Below are 27,552 nucleotides of genomic sequence, written 5' to 3'. Positions count from 1 at the left end.
GTGCATGTCACCATGGACAGACAAAGTTCTAGAGAAGACATGATAGCTTTAGTGCCTTGTTGTTCAGATACAGCCTGTCAGTCGGCGTCTGTAATGCTATTATAGCGCAGTGTGCTACAATTTTTGAGCAGCTTGTGTTTTATAATAAGTAAGTGAACATTTGACAAGTTGATAAATATGCTTCAATAGATGATGTTGGAAAATGCAGCCCACTGTTGCACACTTCATACTGTAGATATGTGTTGATCCTTTAAAGAGCTATTGTTTGATGGTGATCAGGAATGACACATGATAACCTACAGCACACTGAACTTGATAGGGGCTTTCGGCATAAGACAAAGACGTGAGACTCTGTGAGTATTTTACACCCAAGGCCTAAAGTACTGGAAACACTGTATTGTTTTGTATCTCTGTGGCATCTCTTCCTTGGAAAATGATGGCACAAAGTCATTCAATACAGCCGGTTCAGAGAAAGCAGAGATTCTTAAGTATTGCATTCAAAGCTGGAAATCTGACAATGGGAACATTTTGTAAAAATGCCAAAGGCCGTGAATTAACCTCAGGTGCTCTCTCTCAGATTTTGGTTCTCATGCACTGTAGACCATGGATTTATTCAACATCGACCGCAGAGCTAACTTAATTCTAACAAAATCTGAAGCATCCTCTGAAGAAATAAGTACAGGGAGGAAAACTACAACTCAAAAAGAAATGGCAGGTGCATTTCATGAACTCAATAGTGTAATTACATAAGACTGCAGAAAAAACAATGAATACACCCCATTTAAGGCACAATACGTCCTGTTTTTAGATGTTTCAATGCGGTTTAACATGATATTTGAGAACTTTCCAGGTGTTAAAGTGGCTTTAAGCACTGTTGTCCTCCAAGATGTTTCAGCTACAAAACAATACACTGTCAAAGCAGTTTTTGCATCATGATTAGCTACAGTATGTCTTCACTAGACATTAACCGCCCTGCCTACTTGTTTCTGTTTTAAACATGGGGTTTTGTGTCAACTACAGGCCATTAGCTGAACTAGCAAAGCCTTTGTAATAGTCACAGGTCATTTAATTGAATGACCAATGTGTGAATGATAGAGGTCAGAGAAGTCCTCAGCTTCTCTTCAAAGGTGCACAGGCAAATGTTGATCACTAAATGTAAAAAAAAACACAGAAATAGAAAACCTTTGGCAATCATCATTGCCACTCTTACTTCTGATATTGATATATATTGATTTATAGCTTTACTTTACTTCAATTTCCACTATAACTTTATTTTTTTCACACGTTGGAGACCTAAACTTAAAATGAATGGTGCACCGCAGCGGTAACCTGACAACAAGATAGATATTGCTCTGCAGAAATAATAACCCTTAGATAAGAAACTAATAACATATTTAACACATACAAAGTTAACAACTTTATGAGGAAATGACAAACACTGTAAGTAATTTTCAGTTTAGATTACCTCTAAAGTCGTCTTTGTGAACATGTTATGCAGGTGCTTCTTATGCTGTCAGCTCAACTGACAAATTACACGTTATGTCATGTTTTAATTACACGTGTTACAGCTGTCATGTTATGCCGTTATTTGTTATGCAGACGATTCACAGAGGAGTAGTGTGGCTACACGTGCAGCTGCTTTCAGTCATTTTTCAGAATTTCTTGCCACAGAGTTACTAAGTTGACTGGGAAACACACAGGAAACACACTTGAGATCTAAATGTTTCAGATGCACCACACCTGAACTGGCAGTCAGGATGAAGACACACAAAGCAACAACATATAAATATAAAACAAAATTAATAAATACATAAATAATTTCATTTCCCTGAAATAATGAGTTGTATCAGAAACCACATACAGCAGGGTGGCAGTAAGATAAGAGGTGCCATGTGTAGAAGGTCTGCAGGAGTGACTGCTCCTTTTGCCTCCACTCACAAACACATACAGTATGAACATGTTTCATCAGAGGTGACGCAAAGAAATCAAATTCTAACTGCTTTGTGTCTAACATTGCAAACACAAGCTCTGAACTCTGAAAAAAAAAATGGCAATTGATGATTAGCAATGATTGGAAAGAAAGTATAAAAGCTTTAGAAAAGTTATACAGAATCATTTTCAATAACAATAACCTTGCATGTTCAATGAAAAAACGCTACAAAACATGACCGTCGTGCTTCTGGCCACAGCCTAGCACATGTTCTCACAGTGGTCAAACGTCATGGCATGCAGGTTTGTATTGAGAAAGCATTTTAAGTATTGATTTGTACAGTGGTTTAAATATTACGAAACTACACCAGAGTTTGAGGGAAAACGGGCAGAATGTCTACAGATGCATGACTTCCAGCACGACAACATCAAATCCCATTCTTTTTGCGTTCTCCCTCAAAACGTCAACACAACTTATGAATCAGGTTTGGCTGCTGAAAAGCAGATACAGCAGAGACCTAATGTACAAAAAAAAAAACCGATCAAATTCAAAAATGAATTTTCATGGGGAAAAATAAATTCCACAAAAAGAAGAGAAACTCAAGAGTGTAAGAACCCCTTGAGGTCAGTCAGTGGATTGTACTCTTTAGTAAAGAAGTCACATGTCTGTCATCTCTTCACTGCCAATGTCTCCAACAGCAGCACGGAAATGTTGTCAGCACTTGGGTCTGCACTTGCAGACTCAATAATCACTGAGCCTGTTGAGAGGGGCGAACAGGTCTTCCTAAAGACCCACCGTCTTTAACGTCTCTCCTCAGCAAGTCCGAGCTGCGCAGCTCAGGAAACACACAGTCACATTGCTAGTCCACACACATACAGGACGACCGCAGTAAATAGGAACAGGATACAAGTGAAAATGTAATGCACAGGAAGTGTGGTGGCGGCTGACATCATATAAAGAGACTGAGGTGTTTTCTCCCTCCGGTCTCCTGTTTCAGTCAGGCAGAAGCCCCCCCCCCCCCCCCCCCCCCCCCCCAAGGGGCTCTCTGGTCCCTGGCTATGGGGTTTGGGATCGGGCTGGGGTCGAGGGGTGGGCTGGATGACTGCGGGTCGGACGCAGCATTCAGGCTTGTGTCAAACAGCTGACAGTTGTGTGGGCTTCGATGCGGGCAGATCCAGTAGAGCCTGGACAGTCAGACTCACCTTCACCACGCCGCGCTCTTCTAGGATGTGATGGGGCAGACACAGCTTGTCCTGAGGAAGCAGAGGGACGTCTTACACTCAGCAATAAAAGACAGGCGTGACTTCCATAGCTTCTCCTCTCCCTCATCATTGAAAGGGTTGGTTCATCCAAAAAAACGAAACATTCCCCAAAGATCTTTGTGGCTGTCTAAAGCACATTTATGAGACTTTCTTCACAGTAACAGCTCACTGATTCAATCTGTGCTCACTCTCTACAACTCTCTAATCACTTTATAAAGGATCAGTACACTCAAAACAAACAAAAAACATAACTGCACATAAGCACATAATTGTGTAAAAGCACTTGAATTTTCATTATGAATTTCTGAACCCTGCTTATAAAATTCATATTATTATTGTTATTAAGCCAATTTTTGGCTTCCATACAAATACTCTTTAATCTAATTGTGTGGGGGTAACTTTGGTCGAGATCAGCATTTTCTGCTGAGCCTGTTCCAGTATTAGTTTCAGTATGTGTTGGAAGTTTGAGAGTGGCTCAAACCCGATAAATTAATGTGCATTACAGAACTTGCAGAGATTTAGTGCAGTCAGTCAATATTAATCTACGTTCCAGGGGCTCCACGTTAATATCATTAGTAAATCATCATACAGTTGTGGTCAAAAGTTTACATACACTTGTAAACAACATAATGTCATGGCTCTCTTGAGTTTCCAGTTATTTCTACAACTCAGATTTTTCTCTGATAGAGTGATTGGAACAGATACTTCTTTGTCACAAAAAACATTCATGAAGTTTGGTTCTTTCATGACTTTATTATGGGTTAACAGAAAAAGTGACAAAATCTGCTGGGTCAAAAATATACATACAGCAACATGAATTAGCAATTTTGGTGACTTAGAAAGTTGTGTCAATGAAATGAGCTTCATAGCATGGCCTCTTAACTTCTTGTGAGTGATTATGAGTGACTACAGCTGGTGACTTCTCTGAGGCCATTTAAATAGGGCTCATTGGATACAAACGGCCACAAACGCTACAATGGGAAAGTCAAAGGAGCTCAGCATGGATCTGAAAAAGCGAATCATTGACTTGAACAAGTCAGGAAAGTCACTTGGAGCCATTTCAAAGCAGCTGCAGGTCCCAAGAGCAACAGTGCAAACTATTGTTTGTAAGTATAAAGTGCATGGCACTGTTTTGTCACTGCCACGATCAGGAAGAAAACGCAAGCTATCACCTGCTGCTGAGAGAAAATTGGTCAGGAGGGTGAAGAGTCAACCGAGAACCACCAAAAAGCAGATCTGCCAAGAATTAGAAGCTGCTGGAACACAGGTGTCAGTGTCCACAGTCAAGCGTGTTTTGCATCTCCATGGACTGAGAGGCTGCCGTGCAAGAAGGAAGCCCTTGCTCCAAAAGCGGCACCTTAAGGCTCGACTGAAGTTTGCTGCTGATCACATGGACAAAGATAAGACCTTCTGGAGGAAAGTTCTGTGGTCAGACAAAACAAAAATCGAGTTGTTTGGTCACAATGCCCAGCAATATGTTTGGAGGAGAAAAGGTGAGGCCTTTAACCCCAAGAACACCATGCCTACCGTCAAGCACGGTGGTGGTAGTATTATGCTGTGGGGCTGTTTTGCTGCCAATGGAACTGGTGCTTTACAGAGAGTAAATGGGATAATGAAGAAGGAGGATTACCTTCAAATTCTTCAAGATAACCTAAAATCATCAGCCCGAAGGTTGGGTCTTGGGCGCAGTTGGGTGTTCCAACAGGACAATGACCCCAAACACACATCAAAAGTGGTAATGGAATGGCTAAATCAGGCTAGAATTAGGGTTTTAGAAAGGCCTTCCCAAAGTCCTGACTTAAATCCCATTGAGAACATGTGGACAATGCTGAAGAAACAAGTCCATGTCAGAAAGCCATCAAATTTAACTGAACTGCACCAATTCTGTCAAGAGGAGTGGTCAAAGATTCAACGAGAAGCTTGCCAGAAGCTTGTGGATGGCTACCAAAAGCGCCTAATTGAAGTGAAAATGGCCAAGGGACATGTAACCAAATATTAGCACTGCTGTATGTATATTTTTGACCCAGCAGATTTGATCACTTTTTCTGTTAACCCATAATAAAGTCATGAAAGAACCAAACTTCATGAATGTTTTTTGTGACAAAGAAGTATCTGTTCCAATCACTCTATCAGAGTTGTAGAAATAACGGGGAAACTCAAGAGAGCCATGACATTATGTTCTTTACAAGTGTATATAAACTTTTGACCACAACTGTATATCTTAAAAAGAAAAACATAAAGAGAAGTTAATACAGGGAAAGCCGTGCTTGTATTGAAAACATTATATATTACATCAGAATAATATTACCTGAGTTACACCCAGCTTCTTACAGGCGTCCAAGAAGTTCTCCACATTCCTACGGCATTTAGCCATGCTAAGCTTTGGCTGGTGATCATAATATGTATCATGTTAGAGACACACAAAAACATTTCATGTAGCTGTAGACAATGCATTTAATGACTCCCTGCTTGTAAACTACATAAAGTGAGAAAGCTCATATATTACCACTGCGGGAGACGGCACATGGATGCTGGCGACAGACCGAGGACAAATGTGATTGGCTAAATGGCAAAGGACAACCCCATCCATCAGAGCAGCTCCAACATCATCTGGGAGCAACACCTTCAGTCTGGACTCAATGTTCTGCAAACACATTAACGATGACCTCATGACATGACTGTATTCATCGTACATTGGCATTGACTTCTGTTTCCTCTCATAGTCTGAGGAGCGTGTCCAGGCCTACACTGTGTGAATCATATTTGGGAGTGTTTACAAAACAACGTCACAACTGTTAATACTATGAGAAAAGTTGTTGAGATCAAACAAATGATTATGATTTACACCACTAAAACATCATTTTGATTTTCCAGAGAAAAGGAAAACTCCAATGGCATTTCAAATAGTTTAAGGTGCTGCCAATACCCCTGAGAATTTAAAATGTTGGCCCCATTGCTGGAAATAATTACCTGGTGCTCTATGAGACAGCATGTGCAAATGACTGATTTGCATGACCTGCATTTAAATTGGATCTGATACAGGGCATTTAAAAGACGTTTTGTGTGCATGTCTGGACAGAAAATTAAGTGCAAGATGAAGTGTTTTCTGCTACTGGAAGAGGAATATTCATTGAATAGAGAACACCTTTTGAAACTCTATCCGTGCACACAAAAAGACCAGTGACTGAATCAATATGGGAGATAATTGGTGGTTCTTAGAACTTTAAAACTTTACTTTAAAAATATTACCAGACAACTGTGGTCTATTTATTGACTTTTTAATTGGCTGATAGCTCAGTGAGGTGACCTGAGTATGGAACTTTGGTCACATTATAACATGTGGCCACGTATGGGGAAGATGGGGGCTGCGGTAGAATAGTTTTGCTGAGGAAGGTTCCTAACAGTGAAATGACCCAGAAGTATCTAAGCGGCAGCCATGAGCTGGTCAAACTCTTTAAATGTTAAGGGAAGGTGCTTCAATGCTTCCTTTCTTATCTCCTTTAGCAAAGGGAACACTGGAACATCCTTTACGAAATGAAAGGAGATAAAGCCCTCTCACAATTCCTTGCGTCGGCAGCATTTAAAGCGGCACACGTCTAAAACATCCACGGTGGCATAATTAGGTAGCCTGATGTTCGGAAGTGCAGTCGGATTCTCAGAGCACGCCGGTTGTCTTTTCCTAAGTCCTTATGAACTGTCTTCCCATCTTTCTTTGACCTCACAATGTTGCTGTTTGACCCCTTCACAGTCAATGCTGTGACCTGTTTTGATCCATGGATGTATAGAGAGAACTGCATACAGCGTTGGAGGCAGGGCCCTTCCGAAGAAAGTTGGACCAAAAAAAGTTTGACTTTAGAGTATAACATTCAGATCAAAGTACCCAGATCTACTGGTGATCCTCGGTACTCTAGATTTGGCTATCAGTGCATTTAACTATTCAAGTGTTTGAACTGGGAAGCTGATTTACACATTTATTTTACACTGTCTGTTTACCAATGTAAGTCTAAGGGGAAAAGTCGTGACGGACCCGTAAATTGTAATTTCCTTGTTTGACCACTATGTAAAATTAGAAATTAAGAATTCTATGAAATTCTATGAAACACGTATTGCACAATCCCAATCAAGGCTGTGACGCTACTCTGCTTTGATGTGGCCCTTTAGTAGACACGGTAGCCTAAGGCATACCTGAATTCAGCAGGGGTGTTGCTAGATTGGATATTACGGCCTTATCTGTCATTATGGAAGACAGCCCATTTGTTCTTGTTCGTGAGGGTGGGAACCGCCGTCTGCAACATCCAGGTCCTGTTGCTAGTTGGGCAGCAGTGAATGTTGTGTGTTTGACATCATGTTCCAGTAAATGAGGAGCAGGAAAAGGATCTGAGACATGATCCGTTCTGGCCTCAGGTCGGACTCGTCGGGGAACAACAATTGTTGATTATCACAATTGATTCACAGCAGCCGTAGCTCTTAGCATTGATGATAATGATTTTATTGAAGTTAACGGTCTACTATGTGGTGTTTCAGTGCTCACTATCAAACCCTTTCTTGCTTTCTCCAAAGAGTTGACAAAGACGAGGTTGTTCTGCTCTCAGCATTGCCTAATGCTGTTTTCTAAAAGTGACACTCCAAGAATGCAGTTTCCATTCAGAGCACTTGCCTGGGACTAGAAAGTATTGCAATCTCTCACCAGCAATAACAATGATTTTATTGAGATAGAAAGTCCAGACTTCTAAGCCTTGAAATGATAAGAATTAAGATATTAGGAATGGACACAAAATGACAAAGTCAAAATAGATGGTGCCCGAACTCCTTATATAGAAAGAAGTCAGTGGTGGGTTTCCCAGTAAAGTGCTCTATTATTCATGTACATGCCTTGCCTTCCTTTTCCTGCTGTTGTTGCCTCTCAGCTTTGAAACAGCCTCCCGCTTTGTGTCCTTTTACAATGTCTAGTCTGTCTCTATTATCCCCTTTTGACTTTTCTTCCATCTGCAAAACACTTTGTAACTACTGTTTAGGAAAGTCTTATGAATCTGTAAATGATGTTTGCTTACTTCAGGGATATCAGATCATCTTAACATGTGAAATGGCCTGCAGATGTGAAGTCCAGAACATCTGTAATTAATGTGATATTATCTGTTTGTTCTGAATCAAGTGGGTTGAGCACATCTGTACACTATATTGTGTTTTAGTCTGTTTATTCAGTCTGTGACAAGTGATGAGGGGTTGAAGTTCCTGACAACAACTCTGTGATTTCATCCACATTGTGCAGTCGAAGGGAATTGAAGTGGCTAAATCTGTTATGAGGAATTCCTGACAGGAATAAGAACATATGAAGGAAAATATTTATCTCTTCATGTTTGGACAAGAGGAATTCTGAAGTAATCTTATACACTACAATTAATCCACCTGTCATTGTTGTTAACACACTGTCTGAAAATGGCAGATATCATCATTACTCTCCTTCACTGTCAGAACACTTGGCAGCCTAACAAGGCTTCTTTTTATCACTGCATATCGTAGTATCACTACAACAACATCTACTCTGATGACTGCTAAAAATCTACTCCTAGTGCTGCTAAAAACTACTCATCTTACTACTAAAAAGTAGGCAAATGTAGCACTACAAAGCAATACTACTACTACAAAAACCGTGACAGGAAGTTTCTATTGGGCAGCTCAATACAGCAGCAATTAGCAACCGCAATTTGGTGATGAAGTCATGTGCCGCATCCAAAATCACATGCTCTGCACTACATACTCAATATGTGTACAATCAACATACTTTTGTGTGAATAAACAGAAAGTATGCATCTTTTCGGACGCACTGAGCTGTAATTGGAATCTTACATTGAACACTACCGCATTGCATCATGAGATATTTATGCCGGGGTAGCTGTCATTTTACAGGAAAGTGTGTAGAATTTGCTTCCCATTGATTTCAGCATATTAAATAGCATGTAAGTATGGCATTTTGGACGCAGCTATGTATAGACAGCAAGTAAAAGTTTGATATGCTATGCTGCATAGGCAAAATGAGATGGCAGTTGTGACACTTTTGTATCATTAAATGGGAATCTTCAGTAAGGACACACACACACACACACCCTCCTCTGGTACCACATACTCACATAATACAAACACTGGAACAAAAGCAGGATCTGACAGGCTTTGGCCCGTGAATGACTCAATGATTTGCGCAGATTGCATAAACAAGCCGGGAAACTTCTGACCTGCCGTAAGAGTCCTATCTGTTCGATTTCCTCTCTCAAGTGCTCCATCTTCCTCCTCATAGTGAAGCTGGGGTCTGTCGAGCTGTACTCCTGGCGGCTTCCTTTGGTGAAGGCTGAAATAGGAGTTCCAGATAACGCAGAGTGAAACACAAAAAGGATGCTAGAATCCTAGATACAGCTCCTACTGACTATCCTAGCAGGTCAACCACGGGCCACCTGAGGTCTCCTTCAGGTCAGTGTGATAACAGACAGGTACATTCACCTCCCACTTTCCGGGACAGCCTGTACTTTTAAAAGGGCAAAAAAACAGACAGAGCCCCATGTTTGATGATATCTAAGTGAGAAATCTGAATATAATCTTTGTTATCAGGGAAAAGACAACAAGCCACATCACACTACGGGTGAGTACATTTCCCAGAACTCCTCATGAAATGTTTTCCAAAGATGTCGTTTTAAATATAAGACACTATTGATACAGGTTAATGATAAGAGTTGATTTACAATTCACAATTTCACTCTCATATCTATTATTTATCAGGCAGTTATCTTATTGTCATCTTCCCAGACATCTTACAGCTACAGGGGTTCTAACTTATGCAAATATTTTTCTTGTTTAATTAAATGACATCTTCCTCACGATCCTAAAGAGAAGCAACAAAGAAATATCTTTAGAAGTACAGTACTTCAGTACAAATTTAGTTACTTGTACTTTACTTTAGTATTTCCATTTTCTGCAAATTTATATGCGGATTTTGAATAGAAAACATGTTTAGAGCTCATAAAATATAACGCATTTTTACAGATCAAACTATCTTAAAGTATATACAGTACATTGAAAAATGAAATGAGCAGTCAATTAACCAACTAGTCGAGCGACAGAAAATGAAACTATTTTAATAACTGATCAATTGTTGCTCTCCTTGTCTTAAAATAGACTAAACTGAACTATTTCGAGGTTTGACTGTTGGTGAGACAGAACAAGCAATTTGAAGGTGTCACTTTAATTCTTGGTGATTGTGATGACGTTTCTCACTATTTTCTGAAGTTTTACAAACAAACAGTTGATCCAGTTATAAAGAAAATAATCAGCAGATTAATCCATAATGAAAATTGTCATTAGTTGTAGCCTTATATAAAAGTAAAAAAAAGCAGCTCAAAAAACAAAGTTTAGCTGCAAAACAATGCTGCTCACACATTAACGCATCAGTAGGAATGATCAATTAATATGAGTACTGTTACTGCGAATACATTTTCCAGCTTAAACTTACACACTTTTATTTAACTATAATTTAAAAACACACGTCCATGATATATTAGTGCACCAAAATAAAGCAGGAAGAGTCATTTATCCGGTTGCGTCTTGTCCTTGGCTGTTAATGCACTGATATAGAACAGACCAACAGTTCCTCAGAAACTTTCCCCACTTCCAGAGAAAGGAAGCCGAGACGCCGCCTAAAAAAAAAATTGGCTTCAGATATCAGCCTTGGCTTAACATGGAGCACGCCTCAGTTTCTTCGAAGCTTTATTGTCATATTAGTAGAAGCTAAGTGCACATATTGTAATATGGAATATTTTAGCTAAGGCCATTGATGTGAAGGTATCCTAAGTAAAATATGATTTTTTTTTCCTAAATGTAATTTTCAAGATGATTTGCTGTCTCTCTACTTTTGATTTATACCTAAGCTTCTGGATTCGTCAAGTCTTTATTGTTTACATCCTTTTCCGTATCTGTTTCTTCATTATCTGCAGAAATCTATTTAGAAGAGGTCTTACAGATGAGCAAGAACTTGTGTATTACCTGATCTGGGCTTTAGTCCAAACACAGTCAGAGTGGTGCTAAATTCAGCGTTACGCAAACCCTCCTGAAGGCAAAAGATAATTAAGATTAGGAGTAGAGCAATGTCTTAGAACTGAAAGATTGTTTGAGATGATTTTTTGTTTTTATTTTCATATACACACAATGTTTTTCACACCCACCTCACAGTCGTCATTTCCACTGGAGTTTTTCCGAGCACTCTGACACTTGTACTGTCAGAAAAAGGAAAAGCACATTCTTTTTTATGAATTTACTAACATATGTGCCATGGGTGAGATCATTTTATAATCACAAAAGGATGACTTTCACTATGTTATCTTTAATCCAACCATCAAACAAAACACTACAAATAACCAAAGCTTTCTGCCGGTGAGAATATATGCTTATGCAACTAATGAGGTTTGTTAAATTAGGCCGCTGCAGTTACGGTGAGACGTGTGCGGACTCATACCTTCAGATAATCTTTTCTCAGGTACTTGTTCCTCCTGCGCTCTTCATTCTGATTGAGGACCGGTGGGATTTCGGGCCATTTTGGCTCTGAATCTGACTGATCTGACTTCAGGCTGCCATCAAATGAGCAGGAAGAAGAAGGCTGCAAAAATTGACACACACAATTAAAATCATTCCCTGCATCCTCCAGAGAGAAACTATCACATGAGGAATGGGACACACGACCGTAAACAAAGTAGCTGATCACTCATGGTATGTTTACTTTGAAGTAGAAGAGTTTGTACCTGTCCACTCAGCACTGATGCCCCGCTGCTTCCTTCATCCAGAGAAGCACTAGAATAAAGACAAGAATAGCATCAGATGACTGTATCTGTTGTTATCATTAAAGACACTATGGGCTGATTTGATCTGTTTGTATGAGGCTTAATGTCATCATGTCTAATTAGACATTACAGAAGTGTCCTGCATTGAACCTGAACACACCATTAAACTCATTTATCAGGCAGAAATACCTGACACTTGCATAAAATGTGAGAATCTGTTGTTATTCAGTTTTATATAATTCTATGTGTAACATATTTGTGTTTAGACTATTGGACTATTGGATGGATGAAAAGTTTTTGGCTCCTGGAAATTGTGATGTACGTTTTAAGTGTTTTTTAGCATGTAATTGAGAAAAAAAAGGCGACACTGTAAAACATTTCAGCTTATATATATTTGGCCATAACATTGGGCTCTAAGTAAAATAGATCATAGTAGAAGTGAAATATTTGCCTCTGAATTGGATTTTTTCATTTTAATAGAAAGCCATCAAAACTATAATTCCCCTAAAATTAAAAAAAGTCTTTGAACACATTTGAGAGATCAAACAGAGATGAATTATAGCAGAAAACTAATTTAGCAGATATATTGCTATTGCTCTTTAAATGTGTGCTTCTGTTCGGCAGGACTGAACACGTGTTAGAGCACGTACCTGCGAGCGCTCTGAGGAGGGGGCCTCGGTTTGCTGCCTGAGCTTCCAGAGTAACTAAGGAATCTGCAGACGGAAGCAGAAACAGTAATTGTGATTCACAACAACAAGAACCGTGACAACGGATGTGACTCATGTTCCATGATGCATGTGATCTGCTATGGGTCAATGATGATACTATGTTGACAAATGCAAACAAGTACAAATTCAATGGAAATGTAACCAGTTGAGCCACAAAGGGCAATTCATCTGCACAATGAATGAGCATGTAAGAACACCTCTTCAGGAAGTGCTACCCTGAGCCTTCCACTTAGCACTTATTGTATTCATACTAGCTTGTTGCACTTATTGTATTCGTATTACTTAGAGCACTAACTGTTTTTCTTGTTTCTGCACTGTACTTTGGCTCTGAGTTATGCTCTGCTTCATGCTCTTAGATGCTTGTTTGGAAAAGGAAATGTACTTATGACTTCTGGTGACTAGTAGTTCTTTTGATTACCAATGTTGAATGCACTTATTGTAAGTCGCTTTGGATAAAAGCGTCTGCTAAATGACTGTAATGTAATGTAATGTAACACCGGTTTACAAAGTTCAACCAGCTCACAGGAAAAGAGATCTACTTCCACTTCTGAGATGATAACATCTTCATGCATTCAAGGATAGAAACAGCTTAGATTTACTCATACTGTGTGCGTGTTCTCATGGACACGACCGGTGGTTATCTACCCGGTGTGACGCATGAATAATCTGTAAATGATGAAGAAAGAAAGTCCATCTACCTGTGTGCCCGGCCAGTCACTCTCCGTCGGTGAATAAGACTCTCCGCTCTGCAAATCAAGGACCGTCGTCTAGAAGCCGCAAAATCAATGGTGCAGCAGCCGAGTTGAGGGAGAGGACAAGAGGGAAGTCGTGTTAATAAAGAATTTGATTTTATCAGAGCAGAGGTGAAAGAGGTAGAATGGTGATGATGGAGCGATATTTGGGGATGTAAGGAAAACAATCCGTGGATACTGAGAAACAGAGAATGAATCCACAAACACCGTTATGATGAGAAGATCTTTTCACAAGTTGTACATGAAGGAGGAGGTGGATTTTTTTTTTTAGCAGTGCAGCAAATGGAGATCCAAACTAATGGCAGTGCAGAGTGCTTCATTAAGCATGGGTTGGCTTTTGTTTCGTTACTAGAGGAAAAGTGAGAACCACACACCTGTTCTGCTGCTCCTGCTGCAAAAGCTGAACGGCAATCTTCCTCAGATCCAGCACTTCCTTCAGCTCGTCATCCTCTTCCTCAACTAGCTGCTCCTTGTCAGAGCTGGAAAAAGTTCAAGATTGAAGTTATCTAAATCAATAGAAACTCTACATGACTCACGATTTTGACTTCGGAGTTTAAACATAATCTTGCCCTAAATTCACAAAAGGTCAGTACAGTACAGCTGTCAAAACACTAAAGCCTCTTTGACATAGTCATGTGTATATAAACTAAATCATGTAAATCTAAACGTATCTTTCTGATGCTACAGTAAATCACGTCTGCACATGATTGCTCAACATCTGCACATTGCTTAACATTTGCAAACTCTCCAAAATATTTACAGATGTCTTAAACTGACAAGCTGCATAAAGAGTATTATAGATTTTTTATTTTGTTTACAAAAACGATCCAGAACTGTCCCTTAAACGAAGCAGTTGGTGCTGCAGTAGATTGGTTTTCAAGCTGAGGGCTGCGTTGAATATTTGCAGCTGCTGATGAAAGAAGACCATCGAGTTGATTGATCAATCTGCTGGTACCACTAGTCAGTGCTTACGGATGATTGCAATAGTTGATTTGTGGAAATCCTTTGTTCATATATATCCACAAACATCTTTTCTTTTTTGCTTTGTGCTGAAATATCCTCGCAATTATGGTGAACAAAAATATCTAAAGAGACAACATTCACAACATGTTAGATTAACACTGCAAGGCAGCAGCTGCAGGAAGCCTCCGTGCATGTTCTTTGTTTTTACTGTAAATGTATCCAGGAGACTCAGAAAACTCCTTTCTTCCACAGAACTCTTTTTGCACTCTTTGCACAAAAATGAGTTTCATGCATTCTATATAGACTTAGTGATGAGTAATGTAATGCATCATGAACTCACCCTGACTCCTCTTTCCAGCCGTCTTTATCTTTGCTTTGGTGAGACATATTAAGAACTTTCTCCAGTTCCTGAAACACACACACACACACACACACCATGTCAGGGACCAATTGATTGACTAATTGATTAATATATGAATTGATTGATTCATACCTTGATACAAGACACATGACTGCTCTGCTGCCCGTCACACTCTGACAGAGCAGGATCCTCGTCCGGGTTGGGGTCTATAAAGTCATAGAGATCCTGATCTGATAGAGGGAGGAAGCATCCGCGTTCATCAAATAAACTGTCACATGTTAGGCACTTCACTCAACCACCCCCGTGTCTCTGTTATTGCTGCCAAAGGGAATGTGTGATACTTATTTTCGGTAACCTTTGCAAGAATCCATTTTAGAGAGAAGAGAGAGGGCATCAGCACGGGCTGTCTCTGATACCTGAGAGTGCAGGCTGACAGTGTCATCGTCTGAAGGCTGCAGGAGAAGAAAAGAACGAATAATAACTGTTAATATAATAAGAATGACGATAATAACACTTGCTTCTCATGCAATACTTTGACTCAGCAGCGGCAGGGAGGTTACTTGTGCCTCAGTCAGAGGTGGACTCCCACACATGTTTCAAAGTTGTGGATTTTCCACAACAACCTCTGCTGTTATGTCTAGACTCAATTACTCACCATCTGCCCATCAGTCACCCTCAGAGACCTTCCCGCCTCAGCCAACCACCCCTGATCACCCAATCTGGCCATTATTTTGTCTAGTCTGCCCACCTGTATTTTGTCTCTTTGGATTTGTTTGTTGCACCTGAATATTTTTCTATATTTGATTGTGAGGCTGGATTATGATCTAGCAGGTAACTGAGACACCGTCTGCTACTTTGTCTGGGGAATCTGCTTGTGATTGCTAATGCCTGAGCATGAACCCAAGAGGTTTTAGATTAACTTTGCTAAATAAAACTCGATAGCTCGCAGCAGTGTATCCATTATGCCAAAAGGTGTACTTAGACATTTATGTATCTCCAAATGTTGCATCAGTTGAGTGTTTGAACTCTGACCTCAGTTGTAGACAGCCTCTTGTCACCATTGTCACTTCCAATTCCAGAGTCAGGCCCGTGGTTCTTACTGGGATAGAAATCTTCCATGCTGGAAATATGCAACACAAAACTGCTCATTAGGGCTGTATTAAGTAACCATCAAATCAAATTTGCGAGCACAGAATAATGAACGAACATAACAACATTTTCAAAGGAACAGATACAATACAAACGTTAAGTGTATTGTGTGTCACGTCATGGTGAAACAAAAACAACAACTGTGTCAGTACCTATCTGTAAGCGGCTGTGGAAGGCAACGTTTGCCGAGGGAGGGAAGGTCCAGGGTGTCCGGCTTCTTGTCCATCCTACACGCCTGCATGTTCAGGAACTTGAATATGTGCACTTTGCCCTTGAGACAAATCTGAAATGTACAAAAGCACACAAGGCGTCTGAGCTGTTGGAACCACTAGAAAGATAAATATGTTCCTCCACTAGATGACACAGTCGTACCAGGTTCATGAGAGTGTGAGGGACATGACAACCTGTCAACTCAACTTCAAACAAGAAGATTAGCGCTGCACGTTGACACCAGATATACTCATGACGTCTACAGCACATGATGCGCACAAACAGAATTGTGAAATGAATGCACATACCTGTGCTGGTGGAGACTGCATAGGGTTGTTATCTAGGATGATGTGCTGCAGCTGCCTGAGTTTCCTGTAAGCTGGAGGAATCTCTGTGATCTTATTGCAGGAAAAGTCAAGTTGGATGAGGGGCAGGTCAGCCAGCTCTGCAAGTACAGACCAGAGAACATGAAAAACAGTCTTCTTTGTTACGACGGTGGGTCACACCTATTCAGAGCATTGCCTCACCCAAAAAACTGAGCCAAGTCCACGTTGGTCTAGTTTCTGGGCTGATGGTATCTTAAAGGATTACTCTAGCGATTTAGTGTTTGCTGCACTATACATTTGAGGAACTCGATCAAAATTGATGCACTCTACTTTTTTTGTCCCTATGTATGAGTAAACACACACATCTTCCAAACTCTTTGTAATGCAGATGTTCCATTACAAATCACCTCCAAACACCACTCCCCACCTTAACTGTGTGATTGTGTTATATCTTTTTATTTAATTTATTCAAATGCGTGCAGAGAATTGGAAGGTATCCTCAACTGCCTTTATGTCTGTTTCGTAACAAGAGTTCAACCTCGGTGAATTTATAAAGTGAATCTTTATAAAATATATAGAAATGAGAGACTGCATGGTTACTGTTAAGAAGTGTTTGAACATGGCTGAAATCCAGGGAACCTTTGGTTTAGTTTCATAATTGCATCAATTACTGCATGTAGTTGCATTAAACCAAACCCAAAGAAACAGAAAGTTGGCAGTGAGGGGACCGCAATGCTTGCTAAAACCTTAATTAATCAACAAAGTGAGGGAGATAAAGGGTGTGATGGACTGACCCTCAGGCAGCATGTGTAGACAATTCTTCCTGATGTTGAGTTCTCTCAAGGCGTGAAGCCTCCCCACCTGGGCTGGCAGCACCCGGATCTCATTACAGCTCACGTCCTGCAGGGGGAGACAAAGTGTAGGAAATGGTGGTGCTCTGGTGGTACAATATACGCAGGTTCATTTACTGCTGACACATACACACTGCTCACCAGTTCCATCAACTCTTTGGCTTTGCCGATGTCCTCGGGGATGGACACGAGTTTGTTGTTGCTCACCAGCAGTACTTTGAGGGGGAGGCTGAACAAGTATTTTGGCAAAACTGAGAGGAGATTTCGGCTGTAGAGAGAGATAAAAACATTGACCTACATTTAAAACGGTATACAGAAGCATGTAACAGAGAGTATCACTGGGAATTGAGTTTCAGCAAAAGAGGAAATGCCTCTCTTTCATGAAAGCATTTTGGGCCCTGTTAAATGTACTGTAAGGGGAACAAGCACTTCTTGAGAGATAACAAGCACACATTCATTCACTTTTGTTGAGTGTATATAATGAGACATAGGGACTAAACTGAAAGCATAGGGTTAGCAATGACCCACCTGATATCAAGATAAGTCAGCATCTGCAGATTGATAATGGCTTCTGGGATGCACTTGATGCAGTTGTGGTAGAGGTTGAGCGACTCGAGGGGGGCGAACAGACACACTTCAGGAGGGATTTCTGTGAGGCGATTCTTGGACAAATCTGCAAGGCGGAGAAAGAGGAGCTGATGAATCTGTACACTTTGAACACAAAGTTGACATACACATTATAATCTTTTGAAGATCTTGGCATCATCCATTATGTATGCTTTAGGCATGAGGCCATAGAGCTGAAAGACTAATCAATAAGTCTCTGTGACGGAGCGCGCCTCTTCATCGAACACCGGTCTAAGATTACACCAGAGACTTGGGCCTCAAAGGTTTGAGTGCTACTGGCAGTTTAATATCTCAGTATTTTTAATATCGATCTCAATGGGAGTGGCACAGAAATGGCTTTTGAATTGTATGAATGTGAGGAAAGTGTTTTTGTTGAAAGATCAGTTGCAAGCAACAGATGATAACCCCTGAGTGATTATGAAAAGGGAGATTTGGGCTGCTTTTTGTAAATAAGGGTGGTGGTTTTTCTATGCCACTGAATAGTCTGGAATTATTTATTTTTAATAATATATATGGCAAGTTATATAACTGCAATAATGTAACTGAAATATGCATTTTTATAGACATGAAAATCTAATATATTGACATAAATTTAACACATTTGCAATGTAATGTAATAAACCAAATGCTATGTGGCAGAATACACCCATTTTTCAGCAGACAAAGTGGTGCTCTAAGCTAAGTGCTAATGCTAACATGGCAACATACTCACAATGCTAATGTGCTAATGTTTAGCAGGCCTAATGTCTACTATGTTTGCTATCTTAGTTTAGCACGTTGGCCCGCTAACATTTGCTAATTAGCACTAAAAACATAGTACAGCAGAGGCTCATGGGAATGTATTTGGTTTTGCAGATATTTCAAATTAAGAGATCAACAAATGTATTAAAATTCATCCAGAGGGGGACATTAATATTAAATAAGTCAGTTCCATGAGTTAAAATTGGTATGTGCTGATGTTGAATCAATAACGGACAAGCTGTGATTAAAAATGTGTGACACATTTAGCACATACATGACAATAACTCATGTGCTCTGCTTTACTACTGAAGCCAATTTGCTGCAAAATCACAGCCCTGCATTAATCAGCCAAGAGCGGCTGCTACTACTCTGGGACAACAACAACATGAATGTAATCCCTGCTCCAGTCAATGAATGTGAGCACAGCCTATCATCTGCATCTTTGCTTCTTATTATTAAATATTTAGATACTGGCTCTCTCGCCCAAGAACATCGAAGCAGAGGAAAACACTCACTCAGCACATCATTTACTAAATCACAGTATATCAACCAGACTCCGTATCCCTCTGGAGGTCTACATCTTGTACATGCCTCTGGATCTCACACCAGTTAAGGCACACCGTTCCTCAAGGTTGCTGAATCACTGTCCAAGAAATGTCCATGCACAAAGACACTGGAACATGCAACCAAATCCACACTGTCTCACTCTCTTTGTGTCATCTATTAAATAAAGCCAGACACAAACAGCATTCATTTAAATAGGAAACGTGAGGATGAGAACAATACATGTAAAGACTACCTTATTGATAAGACTTCACCTTCAGACGCATATTGATTCAGTAGTTGCAAATTGTGTGTCTTCTGAATTATCGCTGGATGACATGATAATTAGAGACCTATGAGGGGAGCAGCTCAGCCACAGATAAAAACAGCTCACTGCTGAAACGCAAACACTACTGCGCCTCCATCGCCCGACACAATTACGCTGTATGGGCTTTACTGAAAGCAAACACTCACTGACCTACTGTCGGAAGGATTCTGTTTACTGTGGATGGATAAGCAACGTAATATCAATAGCATTTCAACATATCTACGCAGACATCGCAACCTTTAAAACCTGCGCCCCGAGCTTACAAGATGTCATGAGCCGCGCAAAACTGTTTGTGAGTTGTGTCTGTGCTTTTAGAAAGACTCTCATTTCGGACCAACAATAGACCTGACAGGCCTCACTCTGTAGCTGTGGTCTGAGCTCTGACAGCAGCCGGTAAGCAGAAGTGAGAAGCAGACCATGAGGCAGTCAGCAGCACAAAGGGAAAAGCAGCAGAGATGTCAAGGGAAACAGAAATTATTACCACATGGGGAAAGACCAAAGCTGAGGTCACAGGGTGTACTCGTTTTCCATTAAGAGTAAATTCTGCTTCTCCCTGAGGCTCTAACCTTGATCCTGTAGCCCAGCTGTACGCATACCATCCAAACAACTGGGGATTCTCCTTTAGCAGTGGAATCATGTGGGTCGATGGGCGATGGGGGGGTGGGTGGAGGCAGTCTTTGTGAGCCTGTCCGTCTCCATCCCCTTCTCCCTCCTCCAACCCAGGCCATGCACCATCTGCAGCCCACAGTGGGCCTTTTATCCACCTGCTGGTCGCCCATGGCTCCCGCAGGACAACCCTAACCCGCCAGGCAGACGAGCCCTCCACCAAGGCTCCCCTATGCTGCACCCTGACGCCAAATCACCAACCCATCAATTAATGTTGGTACTGCCGATGATGTCTGGCTATGTCTTTCCGTGACACAGCAAACTCTACACTAACAAACCTCCTGCTGAGCATTGGAGCAAATAACAGCACAGGGATTCTGAACAGAAAATATTTGTGTAAAGATTGCAATTAAAATGTTCAACCTGTGATCATCTTAATATAACAACACAAGAATATGGTCTACAAGAAATCCCAACACCAAAAAAACAAAAACTAAAATACTTGAATGCATCATTTCACTACAAGGTTCAATTTAATGAAAACAAGAAAGCATCATGACAAAAACATGATTAATTGGGGTTAATTATTTGCGCCCTGCAGCAGATGTGATCGCAGTCCCCGGGTGCCAGGTTGTGGGTGTGGTCTGGAGCGTACTGGGTAAGCAGGAACCTTTATTGGGCATAATGTCTGCGTGTGGATTCAGGTGTTTGATGGTCAGTCTGCTCGCTGCTCCTGCCATCAATCTGCTCCTGGAGATACCCTAATGGGATTTTCACCAGGTTTTGAGGAGCCTTTTCAACGATGATATAATGAGACAATGAGGACTTTTTTTTTGAGCATTCACAACTGAGGCTGGTGCCCAGGACGGCTCAGAACTTGTGAGCCATCTTGGGTGTCACCGAATCACTGGCAGTGTTTGTGAGAGAGGGTCAGTCCACGAGTGAGCTGGCGGATGTTGATAGAGTGGTTGGGTTGTTGCAGACGCCTGTGTGAGATGTACCCTGGGGCAGTCTCTGGATTGCAGCTGTATTGGCTCAGCTACGTTATTGGGGGGCTGTCTGTGGATGCTTTGAGACCTTTCAGTTTGCTCACACTCAGGCACTAACTTGGCCGACATCTGGTCCGTGCATTACAGTCACGACATCTACACTTCCCCTAAAAGATATGTTCTTCGAGACGCTTCATCAGTTCAACTGCCCCATACTGACAGATTCATTCATACACAGTAAACATACACAGTAACATTATTATAAGCACTTTAGATATGAAATATTCATGTTCACATAATGCTTGATTTTCTTCCTGTGTTTTTTTCCAAGGAGATCACACACACACACACACACACAGACACACACACACACACACACACACACACACACAGACACACATTTCATCATTTATGTTTAACCTCCTCTCCAACAGTCACTATAGTACAAAGTACAAACAATCATGAAAAAGGTGGTCCTTTAGATGTATATAGTACAGAATGTAAGTGAAATCAACAGTCTGAAGCAGCAGTACTCCTGGCTGTACAGTTGACTTGCTGCTGATTCACACAGAGGAGCACTTTAAAATCTGATTATAATAAAATGAGCACAGCGGCCATTATACGTCACACAACAGCCTCTCATTTCATCTGCAGGATAGATTATTACTTAGTGAATGTAGGTTACCTGCCGGTTTGAACAATCAAGATGTATGTTAAGTACCAACGCCAAACACTTAATGGTTCATATTTTTCTAACGTGCAGGTTATCTCAGTTTTTTTAAACTGTTTTTAAGAAAAAATAAGCAATTATAGAAGTAACAACATGTAATGAGTAATTGTCCTTATTTTTGGACATTATATAGACTAAAACATTTCCCCAACCCCCAGCTGGTAAACAAAAACAAACAAAGCCTCTTTTAACTGCAGTTATTTTATATCAATATTATACGCTGGCCTAATTTACTCAAATGGTTCTTTCACTATCAGGGCTTGTGAGGAATAATTCATTTTTTGTTTTCCATCCAGCTCTAAAAATACTGCACCACAGATTTCTGACCAGAGTATCACCTGATCTCTTCTTAATTTCTTAAGAAACTAAAAGTTATGCGAAGAACAGTTTCGGACATATTATATTTACATACAGATTATATTTCCAAAAGTAATAATCTCCAGTAAACTTTTCCTAAAATACCTTCCTCAACTGTTTACTTTACTGGAAACAGACAGTAACTCATTGGGTCTTTTTATTACCGACAGTGTGTAACATGATGAGCCTCATCATTTTATTTTTAATAGATTATTTTTTCAGCATCCAAACATTTTATGGTGGCGTGGCGTCATTGAATGTGATAAGGCATCGTGTTCCTGCTGACGGGTATGTATTTGTCCTCTTCTCTAGACATGCGATGGCACATCTAAAGGGAGCCCTGAGGGCAGAAGCACCATTGGGGATGAGAATATATTCTTTTTTCTTCCAGGCTACACTCATATTACTGTGAAGTAAAGAGAACCATCCATTTTTGGGTGGCAGTTCTTTTGAGTAGCCTCCCGGCAGTCCATGCACTATTCTTCCCACAGCAACCAGGACAAGAGCAAAGACAGGACAGGCTTTCATAAGACACCCAGAATATTTGATTTCACTACACAGTGTGGTGCTGTGTGTCCAGAGTCAGTCTGCAATGTGCTTGAGCTTTAATGAGCAGTGACTCTTTATGTTATTTACACTAGTTGATTATTAAATCCAGGAATGTGGAGACCGTCCTTCACAAGCTAACTAAACTTCTTAAGAATGTAACAATTAAGAAGCATTTGAACAGTGTGAGACTTACTGTGTGCTACAATCAAATAATATGTGGGGTTTTCATTTCGCCACCTGTTTCAGCCAGCTCTCGATAGCACACTATAGAATTTTGGACATGATACACGATTATTCCTCCAGCTTTTGGTTTGTTCTTCAGATCTCCATCACATAGACTTGTTCATTTTTTCTTTGACCTTGCATTCTTTTCATTTGGAGCTTTATTTGGCTGTTATATATTACACCAAACCCTTTATAGAGGATACAAGAAGGCGATAGATTTTTTTTGTGCTATGACAGATTCTGTCTTCTACTTTGCGGCAGTCATAAAGCAAGGAAACCACCTATATTCTCAAGTATAGTGTTAATGTATTCATTATGTTCTCTCAAAAAACACAACACTCTGTTGTATGTCTGAGAATACTGCACACATGTCAACACACGGCATGGTGCCGCCGCTCAGTGTGTTTGTACCCTCGGGGCAGGGTAATGGCCGGGCAGGAGCATGCTGGGATATGAACCTGAACATCTGCCCAGGTTGATGCACTGCTCCCCAAGCCCTCTCCAAGGTCAGGGCGGCCGCTTCAGAGCTTGTGCACTTTCCCATGGGACAGCAAACCGACTGGAGACAAACTGCCAGTAGTTCAGTGCAAACAGACACCCTTGTGTGAGCAGGCCTCTCTCTTTCTGTGTCTACACACACCGGGGCCGTCTGCTGCTCATTAGTCAGATGGAGGCCACTCGGTTAGACCCCGTTCTGTATAAAAAACCCATTTAACTTCTAAAACCAGCAGCGGGATGGACTGAAATTAGAAAAGCACCCAATGAATGGTGGGATACAATGCTGTTGCTTAGTTGAAGCATCCAGTTCTAAAAAAGTATGTTCTACGGACATTCAGATTTAAGGAATAAAGTGCAAAGACACGTACAAGCATAATCATTTTCAAAAGGAATCCATTATTTCTTCTTCTTAGAAGTCAATTTCAAATGAGCTTTTCATTCAGTTTGAAAGGCTTCCGATGTGATCGATCCAGTGACGTGTAAAGGCAGTGTGCAGCATTGTAAAGCTGTTTCCTTTTACGGGAGAAGTTGGAGCTGATGTGAAGGACGGTGCTGTGAGGTGTTTATCTGTCTTTGCACATTTCAAAGTGAGACTTCCTTCCGGCACACCTTTCATTGACGGCATCGCAATGTAGATGTGAATAAAAGTGAAAAGACTGCAGCACTCACAGTGACAGGGTTAAGTCACAGTGTGAGTGAGCGATCAGAGGTGTGACCGAAATGTACACTCTCCCATCTCTTTTGATTACTTTCAGTGCTACAGTATATAACGTGCTCTCATCAAATCCTATTTGTGACAATATATATATATATATATATATATATATATATATATATATATATATATATATATATATATATATATGTGGACAGTCTTGCTTCAGATAGAGACAAGCTGGTCATTATTACAGCATATCGTAAGTTAACAAGCGTGTACAATCAGCCTGGCTGTCCAGAAATAGAGCATACTAACTTCCTGTTAGTACTAAAAAGCAGCCTGTTCATAATAAATATAGCTTCAGCTCTTCAAGGGTTTAGGTTTTTAAAATGACATCATTATACATCCGGATCACTGACACAGAGAAGCAACATGCATGTCCAAAATGTCTGCTTAAACTAACCTGTTACCTGTTTAGCCAAGCTTTTAAAAAAAAAGAAGAAAAAAAAGAAGTCTGAGGAGGTACCAAAATCTTTGAGCAGAAAATGTAAACCCCTTGGGGTAAGGGCTCTCCAACACACCACAGCTTGCCATGAGCTGCACATGACAGAGTAACACCATATGGCACGCGGACATGTCAGAGGAGGAAATTATCATCCTGATATTCAGCACAATCCAGATGTCCACGATAATGACTTAGAATGATTAATAATAATTAAATGTGTACTATTATTAGTTAATAGTTATAGTCTGTAGTCCTTTAAGTGTAAAAGTTCCTAAACCACAATGTCTAATACAGTATGAGTGGCCTGACCCTGATAACACAGCCTTCAGAAAGCTTACTGACTATATTCTAATTCCCTCTTACAGACACCTTATAATAAAGACCAAACAGCAGATACATATCTATCCGCCTGCATGTGAAACCAAAAGCAGACCATGTGTCTTCCTCCTCTCTTACAGACTATGCACTATATCGCATGTGCAGCCAGGGGGGTGAGGCTGCAAGTACACTGCATCTTTTGTCTGGTTGTGCAGAAAATTAAAGAAAGAAATAAATGAAGCATGTACGTGTATCACATGGTCACCGCAAATGATAATGAGTGAGCAGGAATTTACGACTGCCCTTTCGGTTCATTCTTATTCTGCTCCAGCAGTCCGGTGCCAAATCAACTGCAGCTCAGTGTGCAAACCACTGCGCAGCGCCTGGCTTGGGTGCGCCTGCCGCCTCATTCATGTGTCTCATGGGGGGGGGGGGGGCCTACAGAAAGCCGTTGGCGTCGATCAGAACAACCACACAACAGCAGCCGAGCCCCTTGTGCAAGAAACTGGTGTGATTTATATGAACCCTAGTGGGCAGTAATTACAACCAGGGTGTATATGTGCATTTACAGTAGCCAGCTCAGTGGACGGTGTAGCCCTTTAAATAGTGTCACCTGCACGTTAATGCGCCTCTGTCCAGAAAATCAGACGTAAATCCGTGCACAATGCGGGCATGCTGCATTCACATACGCATAAAAGAACGAGCACATTTTAAAAAAATGTTTATAATATATATGAAGCACATTCGTGGCTTCCTATATAGCCCATGCACGCACAGCGACCCACCTGCTTGTGTCGTATCGGTCAGATCGTAGCTCAGCCCCGGGTACTCCCTCAGCTTCCTGCCGCTCAGGTTCAGGAGCCCCGAGCACACGGCATCATCCAGAGCCCGGTCCAGGCTGCGGGCCGTGTGGTGCTGCTGCTGGTGCTGGTACTGGCTGATGCCCGGGCTCCAGGGAGGTCCGCTAGAGTAGTGATGGCTTTGTAGAGCCGTGACAGCTCCCACACCTCCCTGACTGGACGCCATTTTTGTTAAAAAAAAAGAAGAAGAAATTACTCTTACAATAATAACAGCGCACAGCGGCAGTTTCTCCGCCCATGCGCAGACGGGGTACATTCCCTGGACGGACGCTAGGGGATGGGCTTCTGAGGTGGTGCTGCTGCTGATGGTGATGGTGAGCAATGTATGGTGGCCATTTTAAGCTTTTACCCTTCCTCCACCTGCTAATACCAAACTGCCAGCAGTGCGGGGCCCCTGCCCCCTGTGTGCCGCTCTGGGGCCCCTCAATTATTTCCTTAAATGTTGCCCCCTATGCCTGGAGGGGCAGTGGATGGTTATTATTATTATTATTATTATGAACAAATTATGATTAATCACAACGATAATAACAATATCAGATGCATATATTTAAGCAATACTAAGTACCGAGTGGTGCCACATCTTTCTGAAGAGGCGACTAATACATTATGCATCAAAAAGGAGTTGACATCAGAGACTATAGTCCATATAGGTTCAATACTGACCTACTTTTGTTCACTGGTTAGCAATTATGGTGTATCATCTACTGCTACTCTTGGTTAAGGGACGGCTACTGGAAGACTGGAGAGTGAAAGCTATGAGCAAAATAATTATCCCTACATAAATCTTTGCTGTGGTAATTTCCAACGCAGCATTATTATATTTCTTGGTCCTGAAGGGGCATTTCCTTTTTCTCCCTTAATGTCACACCAGAGGAGAACTACATTTGCACAATGGCCCCTCTAGTCAGCCCTAAGAGGTTCTTATCTGCCAAATGGTCCTCAGGTCAGCCCATTTTCTCCTCTTGGCCCAAACGCACCTCGTCAACCAAGTGCTGTTTGGACCAAATGCCTGTGTCCGTATATGGCCAGGACAAAATATCCTGAAAGTGCCCCTCAGGTTATTCCTACGGTCATTAAAAGATAATATAAATAGGGCCACACCTTTTATTCTAGCATTGAACACATGTGATGGTGACCAAACAGCTGGTTTCTCCAAGCTCCATTGTTTTTATTTCCCTGTGTCTATTTTTGATATAGTTATGGTTTTATGGACCGGGAAGGAATAGGTACATGAAGCCTATATGAAGCTTATATATTGACAGTTTATATATTATCATTGGTGCCTGGATACGATGTATTTTATTAATTATAATTAAAACATGGCACAAAGGAAGAATGTGTCAAAAATATACTGCAAATCTACACTTTTTGTATATTATCAGACGTAATATTCATGCAAATGATTAAATCAGATATGTTATTGGTGATATTATGTTGTATTGTATGATCTGGGGGCGATTTCCACCAGATTATTTCTGTCATCAGTCAAATGATTGATGATGAGGCTAATTGAGGGGCATTTAAAGTAATGTATTCCTCTATGCACATACTATTTCCAAATAAATACAAATGTTAGGGGTGTAAGAACCAGAAATAAGCTTCTGTTCAGCAGAAATCTGGAACTGGATTTAAACTCAAGACCTGGTTAAACCTCAAACTTCAGTACG

General features: G+C 40.9%; 1 protein-coding gene across 1 annotated transcript; it reads right to left on the bottom strand.

Annotated features, from left to right (window-relative positions):
* Window positions 1-2,951: 2,951 nt before the first annotated feature.
* On the bottom strand, window positions 2,952-26,193 carry lrch2 (leucine-rich repeats and calponin homology (CH) domain containing 2). Its single transcript, XM_068715752.1, has 21 exons — window positions 25,811-26,193; window positions 17,880-18,024; window positions 17,493-17,619; window positions 17,295-17,400; window positions 16,483-16,619; window positions 16,117-16,247; window positions 15,848-15,935; window positions 15,171-15,267; window positions 14,948-15,045; window positions 14,795-14,862; window positions 13,866-13,970; window positions 13,438-13,506; window positions 12,662-12,724; window positions 11,973-12,021; window positions 11,690-11,830; window positions 11,400-11,450; window positions 11,221-11,284; window positions 9,423-9,535; window positions 5,699-5,836; window positions 5,501-5,578; window positions 2,952-3,183 (listed from the first exon to the last, which is right to left on the bottom strand). The coding sequence occupies exons 1-21, from the start codon at window positions 26,139-26,141 to the stop codon at window positions 3,064-3,066; spliced, it is 2,319 nt and encodes a 772-aa protein (XP_068571853.1). The 5' UTR covers window positions 26,142-26,193; the 3' UTR covers window positions 2,952-3,063.
* Window positions 26,194-27,552: the final 1,359 nt, after the last annotated feature.

This window comes from Cebidichthys violaceus, unplaced genomic scaffold (assembly GCF_023349555.1).
Source record: "Cebidichthys violaceus isolate CVI_PGR_0920_01 unplaced genomic scaffold, fCebVio1.0.p SCAF_20, whole genome shotgun sequence".
Classification (NCBI taxonomy): domain Eukaryota; kingdom Metazoa; phylum Chordata; class Actinopteri; order Perciformes; family Stichaeidae; genus Cebidichthys; species Cebidichthys violaceus.
This window is presented reverse-complemented; position numbering and strand designations above follow the sequence as displayed.

Excerpts from the sequence above, each read along its gene's own strand:
- lrch2 (XM_068715752.1), bottom strand. The coding sequence starts at position 26,141 with ATGTACCCCGTCTGCGCATGGGCGGAGAAACTGCCGCTGTGCGCTGTT. Across the intron at positions 13,507-13,865 it reads CAGCAGGAGCAGCAGAACAG|ACGACGGTCCTTGATTTGCA; the intron begins GTGTGTGGTTCT and ends TGCGGCTTCTAG. Across the intron at positions 5,579-5,698 it reads ATGTGCCGTCTCCCGCAGTG|CCAAAGCTTAGCATGGCTAA; the intron begins GTAATATATGAG and ends TATGATCACCAG.